The following is a 19384-nucleotide window of genomic DNA, read 5'->3' as shown; positions in this document are numbered from 1 at the left end:
TCCAATAAGACTGGTGTCTTTATTTTTTTTTAAGACTTTATTTATTTGAGAGAGAGCACTCACTACATGAGCGCTAAAGAGCAGCGCTGAGGGGGACAGGCAGAGGAAGAGGGAGAAGCAGACTCCCCACTGGGCAGGGAGCCCTATATGGGGCAATCCCAGGATCCTGGAATCATGACCTGAACCGAAGGCAGACACTTAACCGACTGAGCCACCCAGCCACAGCTATTTTTTATTTTTATTTTTTAAAGATTTTAAGTAATCTGTATACCCAATGTGGAGCCCAAAACCACAAGATCAAGAGTCACATGCTCCACCAACTGAGCCTGCAAGGTGTCCCCAATATGACTACTGTCTTTATAAGAAGAGGGAAACTTAGACACAGACACACAAGGAGAAGGGCATGTGACAACAAAGGTAGAGACTGGAGGACATAGCTGGAAACCAAGGATGGCTGGCCACCACCAGAAGCTAGGAATAGGCAAGGAAGGATTTTCACTACAGGTTTTAGACAGACTATGGCCCTGCTGACACCCTGATTTTGGACTTATAACCTTCCATACTGTGAATAAATTCCTGTTGTTTAAACCACTTAGTCCATGGTAATTTGTTAGAGAACCACTAGAAAACAAATAGAGTAGGCATTCATTATATATTTGACTCTTAGTCTCTTCCTAGTAGCTAAAGTAAGGAAAAGTCTGTTACATGATCCACGGTGCCCACAGGATTGGGGGATACAGAGCTTTTCATGACACTGAGAGTTCAGAGAATGGTCTCCACTAGGTCCTACAAAAAAAACAAAACAAAACAAAAACAAAAAAAACCCACTGTGGGAATCAAGGGACCACTATAGTGGATGACATCATGGCACTAGCCCCAATAATAAATTTTATGCAGCTATTTCCTACAAGGGGGGTATCCAGGAATCAGAAACGAAGAAGACAACAGTATTATCAACTTTATAGAAATAAAAAGGACTATAAAGGAATACTAGATACAACTGTCTACCAATACATTAGGTAACTTGAATGAAATGGACAAATTCCTAGAAAGATATAAACTACCAAAACTGACTTGAGAAGAGATGATCTGAGTAAATCTAAACAAATGAAAATACTGAATTAGGAATCAAAACACTGTTCATAAAGCCCAGGCCCAGATGGCTTCCCTGTGGAATTCTACCAAACATTTATTTCTTAAAGATTTTTAATTTAGTTTATTTGAGGGAGAGAGAACAAGCAAGTACAAGGAGGGGAAGGGCAGAAGGAGAAGCAGACTCTCCACTGAGCAGGGAGCCCAACATGGGGCTTGAACCCAGGATCCTGAGATCAGGACCTGAGCCAAAGGCAGACACTTAACAGACTGAGCCATCTGGGAACCCCTCTACCAAACATTTAAAAAAGAATCCCAATTCTTCACAAACTCTTCCCAAAAAGAGAAGAGGAAGAAATACTTTTCAACTCATTTTATGAGGCCAGTATTACTTGGACACCAAAACCAGACAAAAACGTCACAAGGAAACTACAGACCAAATGCACATATAGTATGTTCCAAGTACACAGCTCTATAATTTTATGCATTTGAGGTAATCTCCATAAACAATTTTCTCATGATGGGTTTTTTGTAAGATCAGACAGCAGATTTCAAGGCTATAATCTTTGGGAAGCATCTGGGGAGTAAATATTCTGTGTTACCAATGAAATGCAGGTCTTTATGCTTTGCCAGCATTTAGAACAGGGAATAGAAATGAGATCTTCTGATGAAAACTAAATGTTATTTATTTATTGTTAAATGGATGACAAAAGTTAGGGGAACTGCCACTACCAAAGCAAGAACTAAAGAGCATTTTTCTTGCTGCAACTTGAACAAAGAACATGGGACAACGAAGAGTTATTAGATAGTTGACATATATTTTATAATGTATTTAAAATTTAATTTAAAACTACAAGAAAGAGATTCTAACTCATAAGAAAGTTCAAGCATTGACTCAAACACAGAAAAGACAAGCTCTATTTCTCTGGACTTCAAAAATAAATTCAAAACACATCTTGGCTAGGATAACAAACATGTAATTCTAGGAGTCCAAATCCTATACTTTTTCAAGTCTTGCTTAAATGTTGTCAGTTTTTTTTAAAAAGTGTAGCTGTTTTCAAATTAGTGTGGCACCTGAATGTTTCCTCTTACATCATTTTCCATTTTCTTCTTGGAGTTGCATTTGTCATACTATCTTACTGAAGTGTAATCTTTTTGAGGGCTGGAACAATCCCTCGAATCTCCAGACTCCTACTCAGGTTTAAAATAGCGCTTTGCTCATAACCAGCACTTACGACAAACTGTTCCATGAACTATGAAAATATTATGTATCTCATTACATGGTCAGCCTAAAGCCAAATGGATTTTTAAAGTATTCAAAGTAATAAAAGTATTCAAAGTAATAAAGTCTCCTGTTAAAACTTTTTTTATATTACTAAATATAATAATCTTTAAAAATATGAATTAAGCCACAAATAAGAGATGACTTAACCAGATTCATTGATACTAGTTACTGCTCTTGTAATTGATGTCCACAGTAGATAAGTGTCTCTCTGAGAAGAGAAAGGTCAACCTAATAGTTTACCTTCACATTGCAAAATTATCCCTTTTAAGACACCCAACCAGTTTCTTCTGAAACCATTCTTGGAATGGTAAGGAGAAACTCCATTAATGGACAGTGACACTTAGACATTGTCCTAATTCATAGAAAAAAATGAGGTTGAAAAAAACTCACTGAAGCCAATAAAATGTGAACAGAATTGGGGTGTGCAAATGTGAGCTGTTTTAAGAGCACCATGTGCCAGCGGTGTATAAGAGTTGGTTGTAAGATTTCCAGAAATTTGGCAAGTCACTTGTGACACTTGTTAAAAGTAGCTTTTAACAGCTTTTCCCAGTCATGGTGGGAGAATTTACAACATGGAAATAGCAAACACTACAATCAGGACCTTCTTCCCTCAAAGTTGGTTCCAGCACACGGCGGCAAAGTGAGTGTATCCCCGAAAAAGTTGATCTTTCAATCCGGAGAGTGGAGTAAAGAAAACTAGTGGAATCGATGTCGCAGATGTAATTTGCCTGAGAAATGAATATTTCTCTCTTATTGTAAATCACTGAGTTGTAGGCATTGTTACCTCAACATGATCCATGCAAAGCTGATACCCTAGCGTTATTAAGTTTTCAAACACCAAGAAGCCCTACCTTTACCTGTCCAGACTTCCCTTCGGTGGGTTTCTTTTAACAACTTGAACCATCTGACACCTTGAACCTGAAAGGATGCAAACTGCACTCAGACTCAAGACAGGAAACCAGGTCTTGGAAGGTTAATGCAAAAGTATAAAATAAAAATTAAATTTTTAAAAAGCACTAAACAGCTTCATCATTTTTAAACCCTGGCGAACACCAGTCTGTCACTCGTGGACCTGGATGGCTAAGGAGTGACCGTCCAGCCCTTTCCCCTACGGGTCACACGTTACCGTCCCCCCTTTCACCCCCCAGATGCATGAATTGAGCGCTGTGTCTTTAAGGCAGACGCACGGAGGTTTCTGCACAGGACAAAATGTCTGCGAGGATCTGGAGGGGACCGGCGATCCCAGACTTGTTGTAGCCCGCCTCCTGCTCCCGCCACGCTTTGGGGGGTGATGGGGTGAGTGTGCGCCGCCACGCAGGCGGCCGTGCTCCCGGAGGCCAGGTCGGGTCTAGGCCCTGCAGGGGTTTGGGGGAGAAGGGGGGCGGCGAAGGGAACGGGGACCAGTCCCGGGCCTCAGGGGCCGCAGGTGAGCAGCAGCCCGCAAACGCCACTGTGCGGTATCATAACAGGCTGGCTGCTGCGCGGGCTGCCGGACGTGCCCTTCCTTCACTGTGCTCAGGTTGTTCCTAGTGGAAAAGACGCATGTGGCCCCGAATTCTGTCTAAAGGCACTGTTGAGCTTCTTTCAGCGCCTCTTTTCTGCTCCTCCAGTCCCCTTTCAAAAAAGTTATTTGAGAATATCGAAAATCATCTGCTCTCCTTTTAGTAAAATTGCCTTTTTACAGACTTTTAACAGTGGCAAATGGCTGTGTGCCCTGTAGTGTGCTCTTTCTCTGAGACTTTTTTTTATTGTTTCTCATTTTGGAGAGGAGAAGCAAAATACGAGCCAGATGCTCAAACAGGAATCCCTGCCCCCATCTCCACTGTGCTCAAACAAAAGAATTTTCCGATCCTCTCCGAGTCCAGAGGAGCAGTTTGCTGTAACTACTTACAGTAGCCAAATGCCCGAAGCTTACCCAACAAAATTTTTTTTTCTTCCTTGAAAGAAAAAAATACCATCCAAACTTTGAATTAGCCCAGAGTACATGGATATGGTGTTAAACAGAAGCTGTTGTAGAAAAAGCTTAATAGGGGCGCCTGGGTGTCTTAGTCGTTAAGTGTCTGCCTTCCGCTCAGGTCATGATCCCAGAGTCCTGGGATCCAGCCCCGCATGGGGCACCCTGCTCAGCGGGAAGCCTGCTTCTCTCTCTCCCACTCCCCCTGCTTGTGTTCCCTCTCTTGCTGTGTCTCTCTCTATCAAATAAATAAAATATTTAAAGAAAAAAAAAGCTTAATAAATTGACATAATTAGGGTAATTATTTTATGCACTTTGCATTCTTGTATTATTTGTATGCCCTTTTTGGCCAAAACTGGCTTGAGGCAAAATACAATAAAAAGTATGTAACAATGTGTAAAATGTCCAAGAGCCAAAACAAGGTAATTCTCTATTAAAAATTCTTTGTATGACAAAGACTTCAAAGTAGGGCAGTTTTAAATTCCTGTAATTCATACTACAGTATGCATTTTACAAGACAAAATGGATCAACACCCTTCTTTTGAGGAATGTATGCATTAAAGTAATGTAGACCTAAAATAAAGGTTCAGTTTAGGATAGAAACTTTTCATTTTTAAAAATGCATTAATAGAGAATACATCTGGCCTTTTAGCTAATGGTAGAGGTATCTAAAATTTTGGCTTAACACATTCAAAGAACATCTCTGACTCACCATACAATTAGCTGTGGGTTCAGTACATTTTTTACAGTCCATGTGTAATCTTTTATCTAAATATTTTCATACTTACCCTGTACTGTCTGAGCTGAGTATCCACACTTCACAGTTTGGAGGCATTTTTTTGCTTTTTAACTTCATCTAAGTCTTCAGCCTCATGATCCCAGACTAATTTTTCTGATTGGCTGGGTCTGTTTATAAAGAGATGAATCCATGGTAGTAAACTAATATTTTTTTAATTATGTTATGTTAGTCACCATACAGTGCATCATTAGTTTTTAACAGAGATGGACAAGTAACAGGTGAACAAATTGTGGTTTCCTTGATATTTCAATTGTCAAGGCTAATTATTTGTTTTAATTATTATGTTCTGCTTTGACTGAGTTACTGGTGGATGAAGTAAATGAAAATGTTTTTAGTGTTTACACCCAAGTAGTGAATTTCACATTAGTGTGAATTTCTTACTTAAGATCCAGGCTCAACATACATGTATTTGTTTGTAACTCTGTCAGATTAATCCATCTGAAGTGATTAGCCTTGGCTGTGGAAGAACAGAGTTATAGTTCATTTGCTATTCCCTTTTGAGAACATTGCCTGGTTCTTTGGTCTTTAGCCTGCCTAATACTTTGTATGTGTCCTAGCATAAGTATAAAGTAATAAAATTAACTTCTGTGGGTGTTTTATAGAATGATTCCTAATGTTACAGTCATGTATGTATATACACCCAAATTTACAAAAATTATTCATCCAACTTTTGATCTCCCTTATTCTCTATATTGTTATTCAGGGAGATGATACTGAAGCATCTGGGTTTTAATCTGATAGATTATTAGAAAACTAGAACTTTAGAGAACTGCAAATAAAACTTCAAATGCAGTTTGAAATAATTAACGTGCATTTATTATCTTCCACAGGCTTAAACGTCTTATCATTCCTTCCAGATAATGGATACTCAAATGAAACTCACTATGGGCGAGTTCAGAGGTGTGGTACCAACTCTCCCCTCTTCCATGAAATAACTAAAATCTACTTTTCTTTCAGCTTTTTCCCCTCCCCCAAATTGGACTAGAACATTTCCATTATTAAATTAATTTCATGCTAGCTACTTCCACTTAGCATCAAGAAATCTTACTTTAAAATATGAGCTTGGAAGCCTAGTTATAAGACTAAAGAATTGGAACTTTATGAGAGTCAGCACTAGTGGCTATGTGTTTTTGTGAATTTGGGGCCCTGAAGGAGCTCAGGAAGGGAGGAGATGCTGAAGCAGGAGTGTCTGCATGAACATTTGTGTTAGGGCCCCCAATGCCCACCCTTTCCCCAGTATAGACATTGCATGATGGAATTCACCCTCATGAGTGAACAGTGCTCTGACCTTTACCATGTGTATCAGAATTATTGCGGAAGCGTCTCCCCGCCCCAGACATTTTCTTCACCTTAGCTGACCATGTAGTTAATAGGTGTGTGTTTTTCTTAGTTACTTGGTAAGGAAGTATTACACATCGTAGGGTTCCAAGTCACCAGACCTCCCCGTCATTTTCTACCTGAGAGAGAAGCAACCTATTTTTCATGAAGGTCCATTTATGAAGTGAAAATAAATTCGGCTGGGGAGGGAAAATGGATCTGTGATTCTTTTTTGCTTTTTATATTCAAAATCCTCAAGAGAATATTTCCAACTTAAACTACCTACTCTATTGAATAACAATGTCAAAGAAAGTAATAACACTCCCTTTACCCACTAAGATACTAATGTGGATGTGTTTGAGCAGTAAAGCCTGGTAGTCTTTTTTGTTCAGGACCTGAAGTTATACAGCACTGCAGAGTCCAACAGTAAGATCATTTGGATTATCTGATTTCAGCCACAGGTTTAGAGGCAGATAATCTTATCATTTTCCTTGACAGATGGAGAGACTGGGATTCGGTGAACTGGGTCTAAGAAAACTAGAGTCAAGTTCATTGCATTGAATGCAGCGTCCCTTGAGTGCCAAGGGAGATGAGCAAGGTGGGCAGTCCTCCCACAGCACCTCCATCTCCTGTGCATACAGAATCTCCTTCTGTTCAAGCAGGACCAGCAAACCACCTGATGCTGAGCAACCTCACACACTGGGTTCCCTCCAGGGTCAGATGGCAGCACGCTATGCCCCACAGGACTGTGCTCTCCAGTCTCTGTAGTTAAGGCTGCCTAGCCCAGCTTGCACTCACATGCCTGCGGATTTATAAAATTACTTTGTATTTACGTTGTTGGGAAGCTACTCTGTGAAGGTGTATACACAGGTTGTGTCTTTCCATAACATCCACTTTATTGAATCATAAAGCAATGTTAACACAATTGTAAAAGCAGGTTCAGAATTCCAAACTCAATGACATTTCACTGTGCATTTAACTTGGCTTCATACGAGACTTAAAAACAATAGAAAGTACAATATAAAAGTCACAAGACAAGATAAAATAGGGGATGTTAATGAACCAAATGCAGTCAGTCTATGAGCGCACAGCTGAGATGAGGTCTTGACCAATGTGGGTCCACTCAGTGCTTCCCTTCCTGCTTAGTACGTTCAAGCAGTGGAGGATCCCTGTTATTTTCCAAGATCAATTGGGCAGAATCTTCAGTAGCAGTTGCCTTTTTGATGCGGTCAGACGTGGGAGGGTCAGCATCTGGAGAATAGAACAGTTTGCTATAAAAATCTTCCCTTTTTAAAGGAGTTTGATGAGTCTAGCCCTTCCAGACTTCTGATTCTACTGATCACCACTTCTCGGTTCATCCAGGCTCTCTTGCTGGTCATCACTTCTGGGTGCCACCAGGCTGAGACTTTTGGTGATAATTATTCTCAGTTCATCACCCCTGTCTGCTTTCCTGATTCATGACATCACTGCTGGACATGAGTGACTCCATCTTGCCTCTCCACATTATATGTAGACCCTGCCATATACATAGTCTACCTAAATGTATCCACAAATGTGCATGCTTTCCTAGGACCTCTTTACTCCTCTCCTCCTTTTGTGTTTACCTCTTCCCATTCTCTTTTCACACCAGCTGCCACTCCTCAACCGACAATGTATCTTCCTCCTTATTTTTCTTCATATATATATAAAATCTTCATATATGATACACAGAGCTGTATTAATAATAATGACATCATAATATACATATTTTTCTGCATCTGGCTTTTCTTCCTGAAGAGTTCCTCCAGAAATCCCTCTAGGTCATCTAGCAAGAGCTCCAATCCATCCTTTTTAATGGCTGCACAATATTCCCAGGTGTGAATACACATTATTTACCCAGCCATTTTCCAGTCGACAGGCGTTTCTGTGTTTCCAGTTTTTTTGCCATTTCAGACAATACTGTAATAAACATCCTAATACACATTATTTTACGTATTGGTACTTTTAGTTCTATAGAATAGATTCCCAAGAATGGAATCCCTGATTGTATCTATTATTAATTAACAGAAGTCACCAGACTGCTTTCCTAAAAGCCTCCACATCTCCACTAGTAATGCACAAACGTACCCTTTTCTTTGCCTCCCTTCTAGCTTTGGCTGACAGACCTCTTTTGTTTTTGTTAGGGTGATGGATCTAAAATGAGACCTTACTATTACTTTAATAGCACTTCCCTGAATATAAGTGCTGTGTATCTTTTCACAAATTCCTTGGCCATCTGACTTTGTTCTTAGGTCATTTACCTACTCTTATTTCTTGCCCATTTTTCTATTGGATTGTTCGTGTTTTTCTTGTCAGTTTGTAAGAGCTCTTTGTGTATTAGGGTTGTGGCTGAAGTTGCTAAGGCTTCTCTCCCAACCCAAGATAGCAGACTAGGAGGCTTCTCTCCCTCTGTACTGTAGGGATAGTTGAAACAAGCCCAGGGGTTGTTTAGCAGAACTAGGAAGGCTATGATGACCTCTGGCCACAGACACCTGGTCACTGTTTAGATACTTAGTCTGAACAGAAGACTGTATTGAGCCAGAATGTAGCTGTGTGCGGAGGACTGAGAAGGTGAGGCAGTTCAGTACTGTGCTGCCTTCTACCGGTTAAGACCTCCGAGAGTGAAGGCCTGCCAAGGCAGAGGATGTCCCTCTGCCGCCCTTGGAGGGGCAGCGCTGTGCTGGCCAACATTTATGGTGCTGCGTGTCCCTGGCTCAGATGAGGCAGTCCACTAAGTCCAAAGGATTAAGACATCAAAATCAGTGCTTCTCACTCTTGTTTCCACCTTCGCTGTGACGACAGATGGCATTCATGTATGTGGCACTCCTCTGGGCATCCCAGATTTTGAAGAAACTCAGAAACATCTTGCAGGGAGGTAAAGCATGACAGTAACTGGTCACCCCTGGCACTTTTAAGGGCACATCAGTAATGCTCACTCTCAGACTCTGGCACAGGTAAGATAGTCTGCAGTTTTATATACAGTTTTCAACCCCCCAGCTCAAGAAAGCATATCAGAATGCAAAGTGACAGTCTTGATATAGAAAACCTTTAAATCTCTCTTAATTTATAAAAATTCAAGGATTCATAATCCTATTCTCTCCCCTTTGTGTCTATCTAATAAGAAAGGAACTCTGTAAAGAGAGGATTCTAATGTAAAAGAAATGAACTTTAAAAAAAAAAATAGAAAAAATTTTAGGTGAATTTAGGTTACCAAAAACAATTTTTTATACTAAAATCTGGTCTGTTTACTAACCATAATGTTATATAACCATAATGTTTACTAAGCATAAATGTAAAAAATTATCCTTGAAAATGGGGTGTAACTCCAGTCCTCATCCTATTACTCCCCCTTCCGGGACTTCAGGGATTTAGTAAATCTCTTGGAGGAAATCTAGCCTTTTAATTTCCAAAGACTTTTTATATACTAATTGGCCTTCATGAGGAACTACATTCAAATCAGTGCCTGCTATATCACAAGATACATAAATAGCTAGTTTTTTTTGTTAGAAGAGGGCTGTACTTGTCTTTTTTGATGATTCTGGTAAATTTGTACCTTTTTTCAAAATCTGATATGTTAAATGTCATGACCCTGACTAGAAAAGCTCGGTAACAAGACTCTTAGCAACTGAAATAAAAGCTTACACTAAATACTACTACTATTAGAGCAACTTATTTTTCCTGTTCTTAACTGTGTCTTCCGTCATTCCCAGTGACGTTATAAAAAGAGATTCTGGACATTTATCATCTCCACTGCTGTTGGTTCAAAACTTGACAGTACGAATGGACACAGGCTATCTCACTATGCATCTTGGCTTTGATTTTCCCCCTGAAATAAGCTCTCAGAAGACCTCTAAGCCTGCATTGTTCTCTTATTATTTTTAAATTTTCAAAACAAATTTGTTTAGAATCACACATTTGGTCCTTTATGAAGTTACATCCTGAAGAATAAACTTCACCTTTTCTATTTCTCCTTGTTTGATAGATTATTGCTGTGATAAACCGTTTTAACAGGAAAGACTTTACAATGATAGTCCTGAGGTTGTGTTTGTATCCTTTTAACCACTGATATTTGTTGGACAGAGCAAGAAGCTATTAGTTTTCTTTATTTCCTTCCTCAATTAAAAGCATTGACAAAGGTTTTTATCTTCTAAATGTATAAAGGGGATGAGCAATACAGAAAACTGATTTGTTTTATAACTGGAGCAACTCTGACAGGGTGAGAGGAAAAAAAGAACACGAGAGTAACGTGGTGCTAGCCAGTATTTCTAGTATCTGTTTAGGGAGCTGTTTACTGAATTTCTTTTACTCACCACCTGCCCTTTTATTACTCCTAGCACTGCTGATGGTTCTTTAGAACTCTGGATTCATGCTGCAGTGTTTCTACGGGAGAACTGACATTGGCTGGAAACCCTGAGGCATGACAGGGACCCCCAAGGCCCACAGGATATGGCCTACCAACTAACTTAGAGGTAAAATTTTACAAAACTGCTTTGTATATTTGTTTTCCTAAATATGTATACTTTTAAAACATTTTAGTGGTTTTTAGTACTGCCATTTTCCTCAGAAGCACATCGTTTTTAAAGTCATAAAACAAAGACTTGTATTTTGAAAAACGTCCTCACTGAAAGGTCTTTAAAAAGGCTGTTCACGCGGGGCACCTACACCCATGAAGTTTAACAAACCAATTTTCTTCCCCAAGGCTTTCTTTTAGCCTCGTTTTTACAGTCTGTCCCCTAACCCTGAGAGCAGAAGACAAAAGGAAGTTTATTCTGCAAAGAGTAACCTTTGTATAAGAGAGCAGGGGAGACTAGTTAAAACTCGTTAGTACAGCACTGACTGGGCTGGGCTTCCTCTGTTCGTGTCAGCCCCTGTGAGCGGGGGACCCGTCTGATTTTGAAGAGAGCTCCCAGTCAAGGGGCGGAAGGGCTAGGCAGGGCTAACATTCCCTGGGGACTAAACCGTGTAACAGGAAAAAGAAACCCAGGTACCACCCAGACGTAATAAAAAGGCGGCCACCTCTGGCCACCGAAGTTGTGCGTGTGAGAGTGTGTCGTCGCGTGGCTGTCCTTACCCCTTTCTCCCTCGGAACGCAGGCGCGGCGGAAAGAATGCGGAGTGACGAGCTGGCGGCGCCCATGGAAGATACCCGCGGGCCGGACGACGCGGCGGCGCAGGACGGCCCGTGTCCCGGCCTGGCCCCGGCGCCTCCCGGCCGCCTGGGGGCGCCGTACTGCGAGGCCTGGGGCTACTTTCATCTGGCCCCCGCGCGCCCCGGCCCCGCCGCGGGCCAGTGGGCCACCTGCCGGCTGTGCGGGGAGCAGGTGAGCCGCGGCCCGGGCTTCCACGCCGGCACCCCGGCGCTGTGGAGGCACCTCAAGAGCGCGCATCGCTGGGAGCTAGAAAAGAGCGCCGCCCGCCGCTCGCCGCTCGCCGCCCCTGGCCCGCCGCCGCCGCCGCCGCCGCCGGGCCCCGCCGCGGCCGCCGAGGGCGACTGGGCGCGCCTGCTGGAGCAGATGGGCGCGCTGGCCGTGCGCTGCAGCCTGCGTGAGCGCGAGCTGGCGCGGCGCGAGGCGGCCGTGGAGCAGGGCGAGCGCGCCCTGGAGCAGGGCGAGCGCGCCCTGGAGCGGAGGCGCCGGGCCCTGCAGGAGGAGGAGCGCGCGGCGGCCCAGGCGCGGCGCGAGCTGCAGGCCGAGAGGGAGGCGCTGCAGGCGCGGCTACGGGAAGTGAGCCGCCGCGAAGGCGCCTTGGCCGCCGCCTCTGTCCCGCTGCAGACCCCGCTCAAAGAAGAGCCCGAGGGGGAGAGGGACGGCTACATAATCACCAAGGTCCTGCTGTAGGCTGTGGCCGCCTTCCGCCCCCAGTCCCTCCCATGCCAGCGCTGCTCCAAGTGTCCCTGGACCGGCCTTACCTAGGACCTGAATCTCAGGCCCGCCGACGTCTCCACCGGTGGGCCCTTGAGAAGCACTTCAGAGGCCAAAGCAAAACCAAAAATCACTAACGCTCCGTGACACCCCCCCGCCCCCAACCCCGGGGGCCTGGGAGCACAAGCTCCAGTGGCCTCCCTAGCTCTTGGCCTTTAGTGAGCACCGGTGCAGGAGCTGGTTTTCCTCCAACTGCCTTTGGAATGACAGCTCCAGCAACTTCGTGAGACTAGGTCACCGGAGCAGTCTTGTAGCCGGTGACTTTGAAAGGACAGAAACTTCCTCGTGTACCAAAGACTATCCTACTACGTGCCTGTACACCAGCCAGGGCAACCCAGGGTGGAGGGTGCTTGGAAATTAGGATAAAGCATTTTATCCAAGAAGAGTTTTACTCACTTCCCAATGAATAAATAAATCTTTGGTAATTGGTTTGCCTAGCAGGAAGTTCTGAAAATGGGGCCATTTAGCTTCCACAATGGCTCTTTACCCTGCCCGCTCTAGTGCCTCATCAGAGCAGTCTGGGAGAACCCCTATTTACTCCACTCCCTAGCTTCCAGATAGTACCAAGTGCACCCTGTCCTCACACCAGCTGTTTTCTTTCCGTTTCAGACCCAGTGCCAGCTGTAGTGAGTTTCCCAACTTTCCTGCCTCACACTCCCTTACTAGCAAAACATGACCTCCTCCCTCGTTTTTAGGAAGATAACTTGGTATCCCACATATCTACAGTCCTCGCTTCTGGGCCACAGTAGAAGGAAGGCATTCCTTCAATCTGAGGCCATCTCTGCCTCTTTATCTGTTCTCATCCATTTCTCTTCCACCATTACTGGACCTTTGCTCCATTACTGTTTCTTCTTTCCTCTTATTCCCTCCCTTCCCCAGACTATGGTTCCTCAGTAACACCCAGTCTACCCTTGTACTAAAAAGAAAGACTCCCCAGCCTGGCTGCTTCCACTGAACACTAGCCAAGGGAGGCCTGGTTATTCTTGCTGCCTATACTTCCTCCCATACTTCAGTTCTTCACTAGTGGTCAGCTTCCCATCCTACCCTGGACCCTTAAGAAGCTGAATATGACAATTTATGTTCAGCCTTCATCTTGCTAGTACAATGAACATCACATATACCCTCCACCTAGACTGAGCAATTGTTAACATTTTGCCTTATTTGCTTTTTCGGCCTCTGCCCCAAACATACCTCTCATTTCATCCATTAGTATTTCAGCATATATATCCTAATAGCCTCTAAAGTAGTCCTTAATCAAAATTCTGCAATTGTCTCAGAACTGTCTTATCTTCTCTTAAAAAAGGGGGGGTCCAATCAAGGTTCATTATTTTTTATTACAACTTTGTCTCTTTTAGTCTAGAACAGCTCCTATGACACTTTTGAGAGTTCCAGCCATCTGTCTTATAGAATGTCCTTTATTCTGGGTTTGTCTGATTGTTTCCTTAAGTCAATTTATGTACTCATTCTTGACTCATCTACCCCTGTGCCGGTGACTCCTGACTACCTCCAACCTCGAGGTTCTTCCCAGTTCTGTCCTTCATGTCCAAATCCCTGCTGCATATCTCCACCTCTATTTGTATATCCTGCCACTGCTGATCCAAAGGGCAAATCTATTCCATTCCACATTCCCACCCCTTACCTAATAACTAACATTTACTGGGCTCTTAAAATGTACAGCTACGTACTGCATACTACATGCATTACCTCACTTTATTCTCATAGCAGCTCGCTAAGGAGGTAGTAATGTAATGCCCATTTACAGCTACGGAAACTGAGATACAGAGGCGTTAAGCAGCTTCTACAGGATCACAGCTGGTAAGTAGTAGCGTTGAGATCCAAATCCAGTCTCCACCTCCAGACACGCTGTTCCTAGCTTGGTACTGTCTCCCTTGGTAGTCACTGAGCTGACACCAAGTTTCCTCCCTCTCATTCCAGGTACTACTGTCAGTGATATTAACATGCACTGAGCGTTCACCATATGCCAGAGCTGTGCCAAATGCTTTACAAGAATAACTGCCTACCATAGAGCAACCCCATGACATAATTAATACTATGCCCATTTCGAAGAGGAAGAGACAGGCTTAGGGAGTTAAGCCATGTCGAGGCAGAATGTGAATTGAACTCATGTCACTGAATCCCAGGTCCCTGATCTACTGAGTCTACTTCTACAAATTGTCACACCTGTCTTCCTTCTGATGCCACCTGCCAAGCTCAGGCCTCCCCTTCCTAACACTCAATTTGACCAAAGGGAACTGTTCTTTTTTTCTTTTTAAAGATTTTACTTATCTGACAGAGACACAGCGAGAGAGGGAACACAAGCAGGGGGAGTGGGAGAGGGAGAAACAGGCTCTCTGAGGAGCAGGGAGCCTGATGCAGGGCTCAATCACAGGACCCTGGGATCATGGACCTGAGCCGAAAGCAGACGCTTAACTACTGAGCCACCCAGGCGCCCCCAAAGGATCGGTTCTAAGCCAACATTGATTATATCACAATTCCTGCTCAAAGGCCCCCCAAGATCACCCATCATTAATAAGCTTCGACTTTGTAGCCTGACATTCAAATACCCCAACCCTGCTGCCAGTCTTATCTGTCCCCTCCCCTACCTATACTATATGCTCCAGCCCAATCGGACTCTTTGTTCTTTTTGACATGCCCTCATCTTGGCACCTGTATGCCTGTTTGCCCTCGCTCCACTTAAAAGGCCTTTTCAATCTCTGAGTATGAAGAATTCCACCCATTTTCAAAGACCAAGCTCAAATTCAACTGCCTGCATGAATCTTTCCTTGATTATTCCTAATTTAGAGATGATTCTTTACTTCTCTGGACTCCTTAGCATTTTATAAACTCTTAACACTTAGAACTGCCATCTGGCATATAATTCTATGGGTTCTTGTCTTTCCTCCTGCCAGACCCGAACCCTTGGGTCTATTCCTACAGTGCTTTGCATATAATAGCTGCTCAATAAATATCTGAGGCATTGAACTCAATGTGTTGAGTTTTACAAGTCAGTTTTCCCAGTTATTAATATAGTTGTTCATTTATCTTTAATTCTGAGTAGAAGTCACAGCAGAAAAAAATAGCCTAGAAGGAAATAGCAGTAATAATTTTTTTTAAGTTTTTTAGTCAAGTGTCCATTATTGCACTGTTCGGTTTGAATCCAAATTAGTATTTCACTACTAGTATGTCATTATAAGGAATGTTTTTCTTAAAACGTTTTTCATTACCCAAGTAACACAAAGGCAATGCCCCAATCTAGGAAGAAATCAGAACAACAACCCCCAAGATCCTGTCACCTTAGGAAAACTGTATAAACATTTTAATGTATTTTATTCTTTCGTCTTTCACAGTCTTTACATTTTCTAAAAATAGTATGTTATTTCTATTAAGTACTGAAATGTAACTTATTCACGTGGATGTATAACTGGCTATATGAGGAATTTGAACACTTTAGAAGAAAGAAATCATCTACAAACGGTACTCTTTTATTTCACCAACTGTTAGAACCATTAATATCAGCAAAGATTGACTTTTAGAATCTCCAACTGCTAGCTCAAGAAAGATGACTAATGGGAGCACCAATAGCTTCTGTTTGTGAGACAGGGGGAAATAGCCTGACTATAACTCAGTGCTGGCGGTGGGAGTTAAGCAAAGAGATTTTACTTTCTGCTTTATATAGTTCTGCATTATTGTATTTTTTTTACACTAAGCATGAATTACTTTTATAATAAAAAATAAAATTATTTACATTTCTCAAATTAGAACTCCTGACAATTCCACTTTCTTAGGTAAAATACACAAAACCCAACAAAGACTAGAGTAATCCCCACTTTTAGAAAAGCCTAGAGAGAAATGCAGCCCTTGTCCAGTCTAACACTATCATTTGACAGAAGAGAAAAATGAGCCCCTGAGTGACTTGCCCACTATCAAGAGATAATGGCTATGGTGGTTCAATGACTCCAATCCCAACAGATACTGTGTCTCTTTAGCCTTAAGGACTTCTGCTGGCTCATCTGTCAAAGCCCAAGTCCTGTCAGGACCAATAAGTCAAGCTGGCCTCCAGAGAACGTAGAGATGGGTTATGGGGACTGCATTGGTCTGCCTGTGACCCAGTTGACTCACAGCTGTCATTGCTGATGGGTGACAGTGACACAACTCGCCTAGATCAGCTGGGCTTCCCTGACTTCCATGACTGGGTTTGCTAATAGAGCCACCCACATGCTGCCTTTGAGAGCAAGCACTCAGTGGCGAGGTGGATGGCTGCAATGGGGATGCAGAATGCCCTGAACCCAACTTCTGAACTCCTCCCATGATGTAAAGTGATCAGTCACTTCTTTAAGTTAAAATTTGGCAGAGACGAGGGGGAAGCAAAGCAGGGTACTGATAGCCAAAGTTGAAACAGCTAGAGCCCTTTATATACTCAAGTTGTCATCCCTGGAGCTGGGGGACGGAAGAGCTGGTTTGGGCTTTCTATTTTAAATAGCTGTCCATATTTTTGACATCTTAGGCATTCATTAAGACTGGGCTTTTGTTTTGCTGCCACTCAATAGGGAATTCTACTTTTAAATGTTTGAACTTCTTACCTTTCCACAATCTAAATCTGCTTGTCTGCAAAATGGATGAGGTGATCATTAATGTCCTCTTTGGCTCCAACATGGTATGATTACATGCAATAGTTTAACATCAACTTGACCTTTGAGTCATTGAGTTGTTTAACTGGATTTTTTGTTCACTTTAGAAGAAATGTTGACAGTAACATGCTTATTCTCAAAAAAAAAAAAAAAAAAAAAAAAAAACCATAAACAGGAGTATATCAAACTTCTTTCACAGTTTTGAGGTACTCACTCTATCATTCACTCCCTGGAACTGAAGATGTGTGCAACAGTCATGAGTATGGTCTCTTGTACCTACTCTTTTGTCCTCATGACATAATTGTCCAGATTTTACAAATGAGGCCACACACTTCAACAAGGCGAAGTGACCTGCTGAAAGACAACAGCAAATTGGAGGCTGGAGCTCAGTCCGTGGATTCCAGTCATACCTGGGACCAAATTTCCTCCCAGGCTTCCCTTGTGGTCCACCTCTTCACCAGTGCTATCCTGGGTGGAGTACTGACAGTTGGGTTGATATTGGCTGCTTTCCACCCACAAGTTCTGTTGCTGGGGGTAAGCCAGACCTTAAGGAAGTGAGGCTGACCATTGTACTAGTTTGCTGTTGTAGCAAATTACCACAAACCTCGTGCCTAAAAACAACACAAGTTAATTATCTTAAAGTTCTGTAAGCCAAAAGTCTGAAATTGAACTCAGTGTCTGCAGATTCATGTTCCTTTCTAGGGGCTCTAGGAGATGGTTTTTTGTTTGTGGTTTTGTTTGTTTGTTTGCCTTTTCCAGCTTCTAGAGGCTGCCCACATTCCTTGGCTTGTGGCTCCTTCTATCTTAAGGTCAACAAGGGCCATTCTTTCTCACATTGCATCACTCTGATACCCTCTTCCACATTAAATGGACCCTTCTCCTTATTTTATGGTCTGTTGGTTAGCAACTTAATTCTATCTGCAACTTTAATTCTTCCCTGACAGGTAACATACTGATAGTTTCCAGGGATGAGGACATAGACATGTGCTAAGGGGCAAGTGTGGGAATCTATGATCTGCCTACCACATAGCATTAACCTGCTTTGCTTAGGTTTGGAGATATATGAGAAAGGCAAAGTGCTTGATGGGGAATCCCTATTCCCCAGAAATCGATAATTTAATGGGGGTCCTAATCTCCCCCGCTTTTGTAAGTCTGCTTAGAGCAGAGAGTGCTCATAGACTTTTCTGAGATAGATACCTGCTAGGTGGGTGTGAAGGATGCCTCTAAGGGGAAATCAGAGGCCTCCATAGTGTTGAGAATTAAATATTTAAATATCTGTGCACTCACTAGGACCTGACTGACTAGGAAGGTCAAGTGGTGATGTGTGACTTGTACGCCTTTGGAGTCAGATATGAATTAAAATTTAAGCTTCCACCAAAGAAGAGCGTACTCAAATATTACAATTAATAAAGTTGTTGAAATATTTTTTTAAGAATCTTAAGCTTCCAACCATGCATGTTACATGTCACCTTGGCAATCACCTTAACCTCTCTGAAACCCAGTTTTCTCATTGGTAAAATGGGAATAATATATACAACGATTAAATAAGATATTATTTGGGCAAATTTTGACATATAGTTTAAACTCAGTAACTATGACTTCTTTCTTTTTCTCTTAACTGAATGGGAGCTCATAACCAATCCAAAGGATCTCAGAAAGAGCAGGTTCCCTGGGATGATTCCTGAGAACGGCTGCTCACAAGCCACACAGATTTGCCAAGTCATTTTCCTTCATGATAAATACCTGGGTTCTCAAGTAAGCTAATCCAGTCAAAATTCTTTAACACTTTTGACTATAAAGTAGTTTGACCAAACTTACAAGTCAATATATCAAAACCTATTCATCTACTTTTCCCTTCAAAGCAGTTACCTTGAAAGACTAGAGAGTTATTCCAAAAATGCTTCCATACTTAAAACATCTCTGGAACTCCTCTTCTACGGTAGCTCTGAGTTTCTGGAACATTCTTAAAAATCTCCTTAAGTTGGGAAATACTCATCTTTCCAGGAAAATTTTGATTTTTTGAAAAGAGCAGCCAGTTATTCAGAGCCCATTCTGATAAATACGGTAGGTGATTAACCAGATTAACATTACTAGTAAATAAGGTATAATATAATAAAGCAATAATTATTTTTGTGTGGCTCATAAACTGGCCTTCATAGTGTTATATATTAAGGTTAAGTAAAGGTAGCATGGTCATAGTAGACATTAAGGCCCACTTCAGTGGGTTTATGATGGGAATTAATTCAAATAGCACTGGGAGTCATTACATATTTAAATAGTATTAAATGTTTCTTTTTATGAAAATTTTAATTATGACATTCTCTGAAATCTGATTTCATAGTACTAAAATAAAGACTCGTGAGAATTGGCC

At 42.3% G+C, this 19384-nt stretch overlaps 2 protein-coding genes across 5 annotated transcripts in view; one reads left to right on the top strand and one right to left on the bottom strand.

The window, feature by feature from the left end:
* Positions 1 to 3591: 3591 nt before the first annotated feature.
* On the top strand, positions 3592 to 14680 carry LOC111148256 (zinc finger BED-type containing 3). 3 transcript variants are annotated; one of them, XM_022504710.1, is made up of 5 exons: positions 3592 to 3673; positions 5961 to 6030; positions 6946 to 7045; positions 10800 to 10934; positions 11559 to 14680. In XM_022504710.1, the coding sequence occupies exon 5, from the start codon at positions 11573 to 11575 to the stop codon at positions 12299 to 12301; it is 729 nt and encodes a 242-aa protein (XP_022360418.1). In that variant the 5' UTR covers positions 3592 to 3673; positions 5961 to 6030; positions 6946 to 7045; positions 10800 to 10934; positions 11559 to 11572; the 3' UTR covers positions 12302 to 14680. The 3 variants fall into 3 exon arrangements, with proteins under 3 accessions (XP_022360418.1, XP_022360421.1, XP_022360420.1); XM_022504713.1 differs by lacking the exon at positions 6946 to 7045; XM_022504712.1 differs by lacking the exon at positions 3592 to 3673 and having other exon boundaries at positions 5850 to 6030.
* LOC111148255 (angiogenic factor with G-patch and FHA domains 1) overlaps positions 5196 to 19384 on the bottom strand; it is a 60102-nt gene continuing 45913 nt past the window's right edge. The window contains exon 15 of one of the 2 annotated variants that reach the window (XM_022504709.1): positions 5196 to 5237. The gene's annotated coding sequence lies outside the window, so the exon portion shown is untranslated. Of the gene's footprint in view, positions 5238 to 7258; positions 7699 to 19384 lie in introns of those variants that run through there. The other variant, XM_022504708.1, reaches the window with a different exon arrangement.

This window comes from Enhydra lutris, unplaced genomic scaffold (genome assembly GCF_002288905.1).
Source record: "Enhydra lutris kenyoni isolate GAN:26980312 unplaced genomic scaffold, ASM228890v2 scaffoldscaffold19, whole genome shotgun sequence".
NCBI classification, from domain to species: domain Eukaryota; kingdom Metazoa; phylum Chordata; class Mammalia; order Carnivora; family Mustelidae; genus Enhydra; species Enhydra lutris.
The sequence above is the reverse complement of the archived record's forward strand: the minus strand, read 5'-3'. Positions and strand labels throughout refer to the sequence as shown.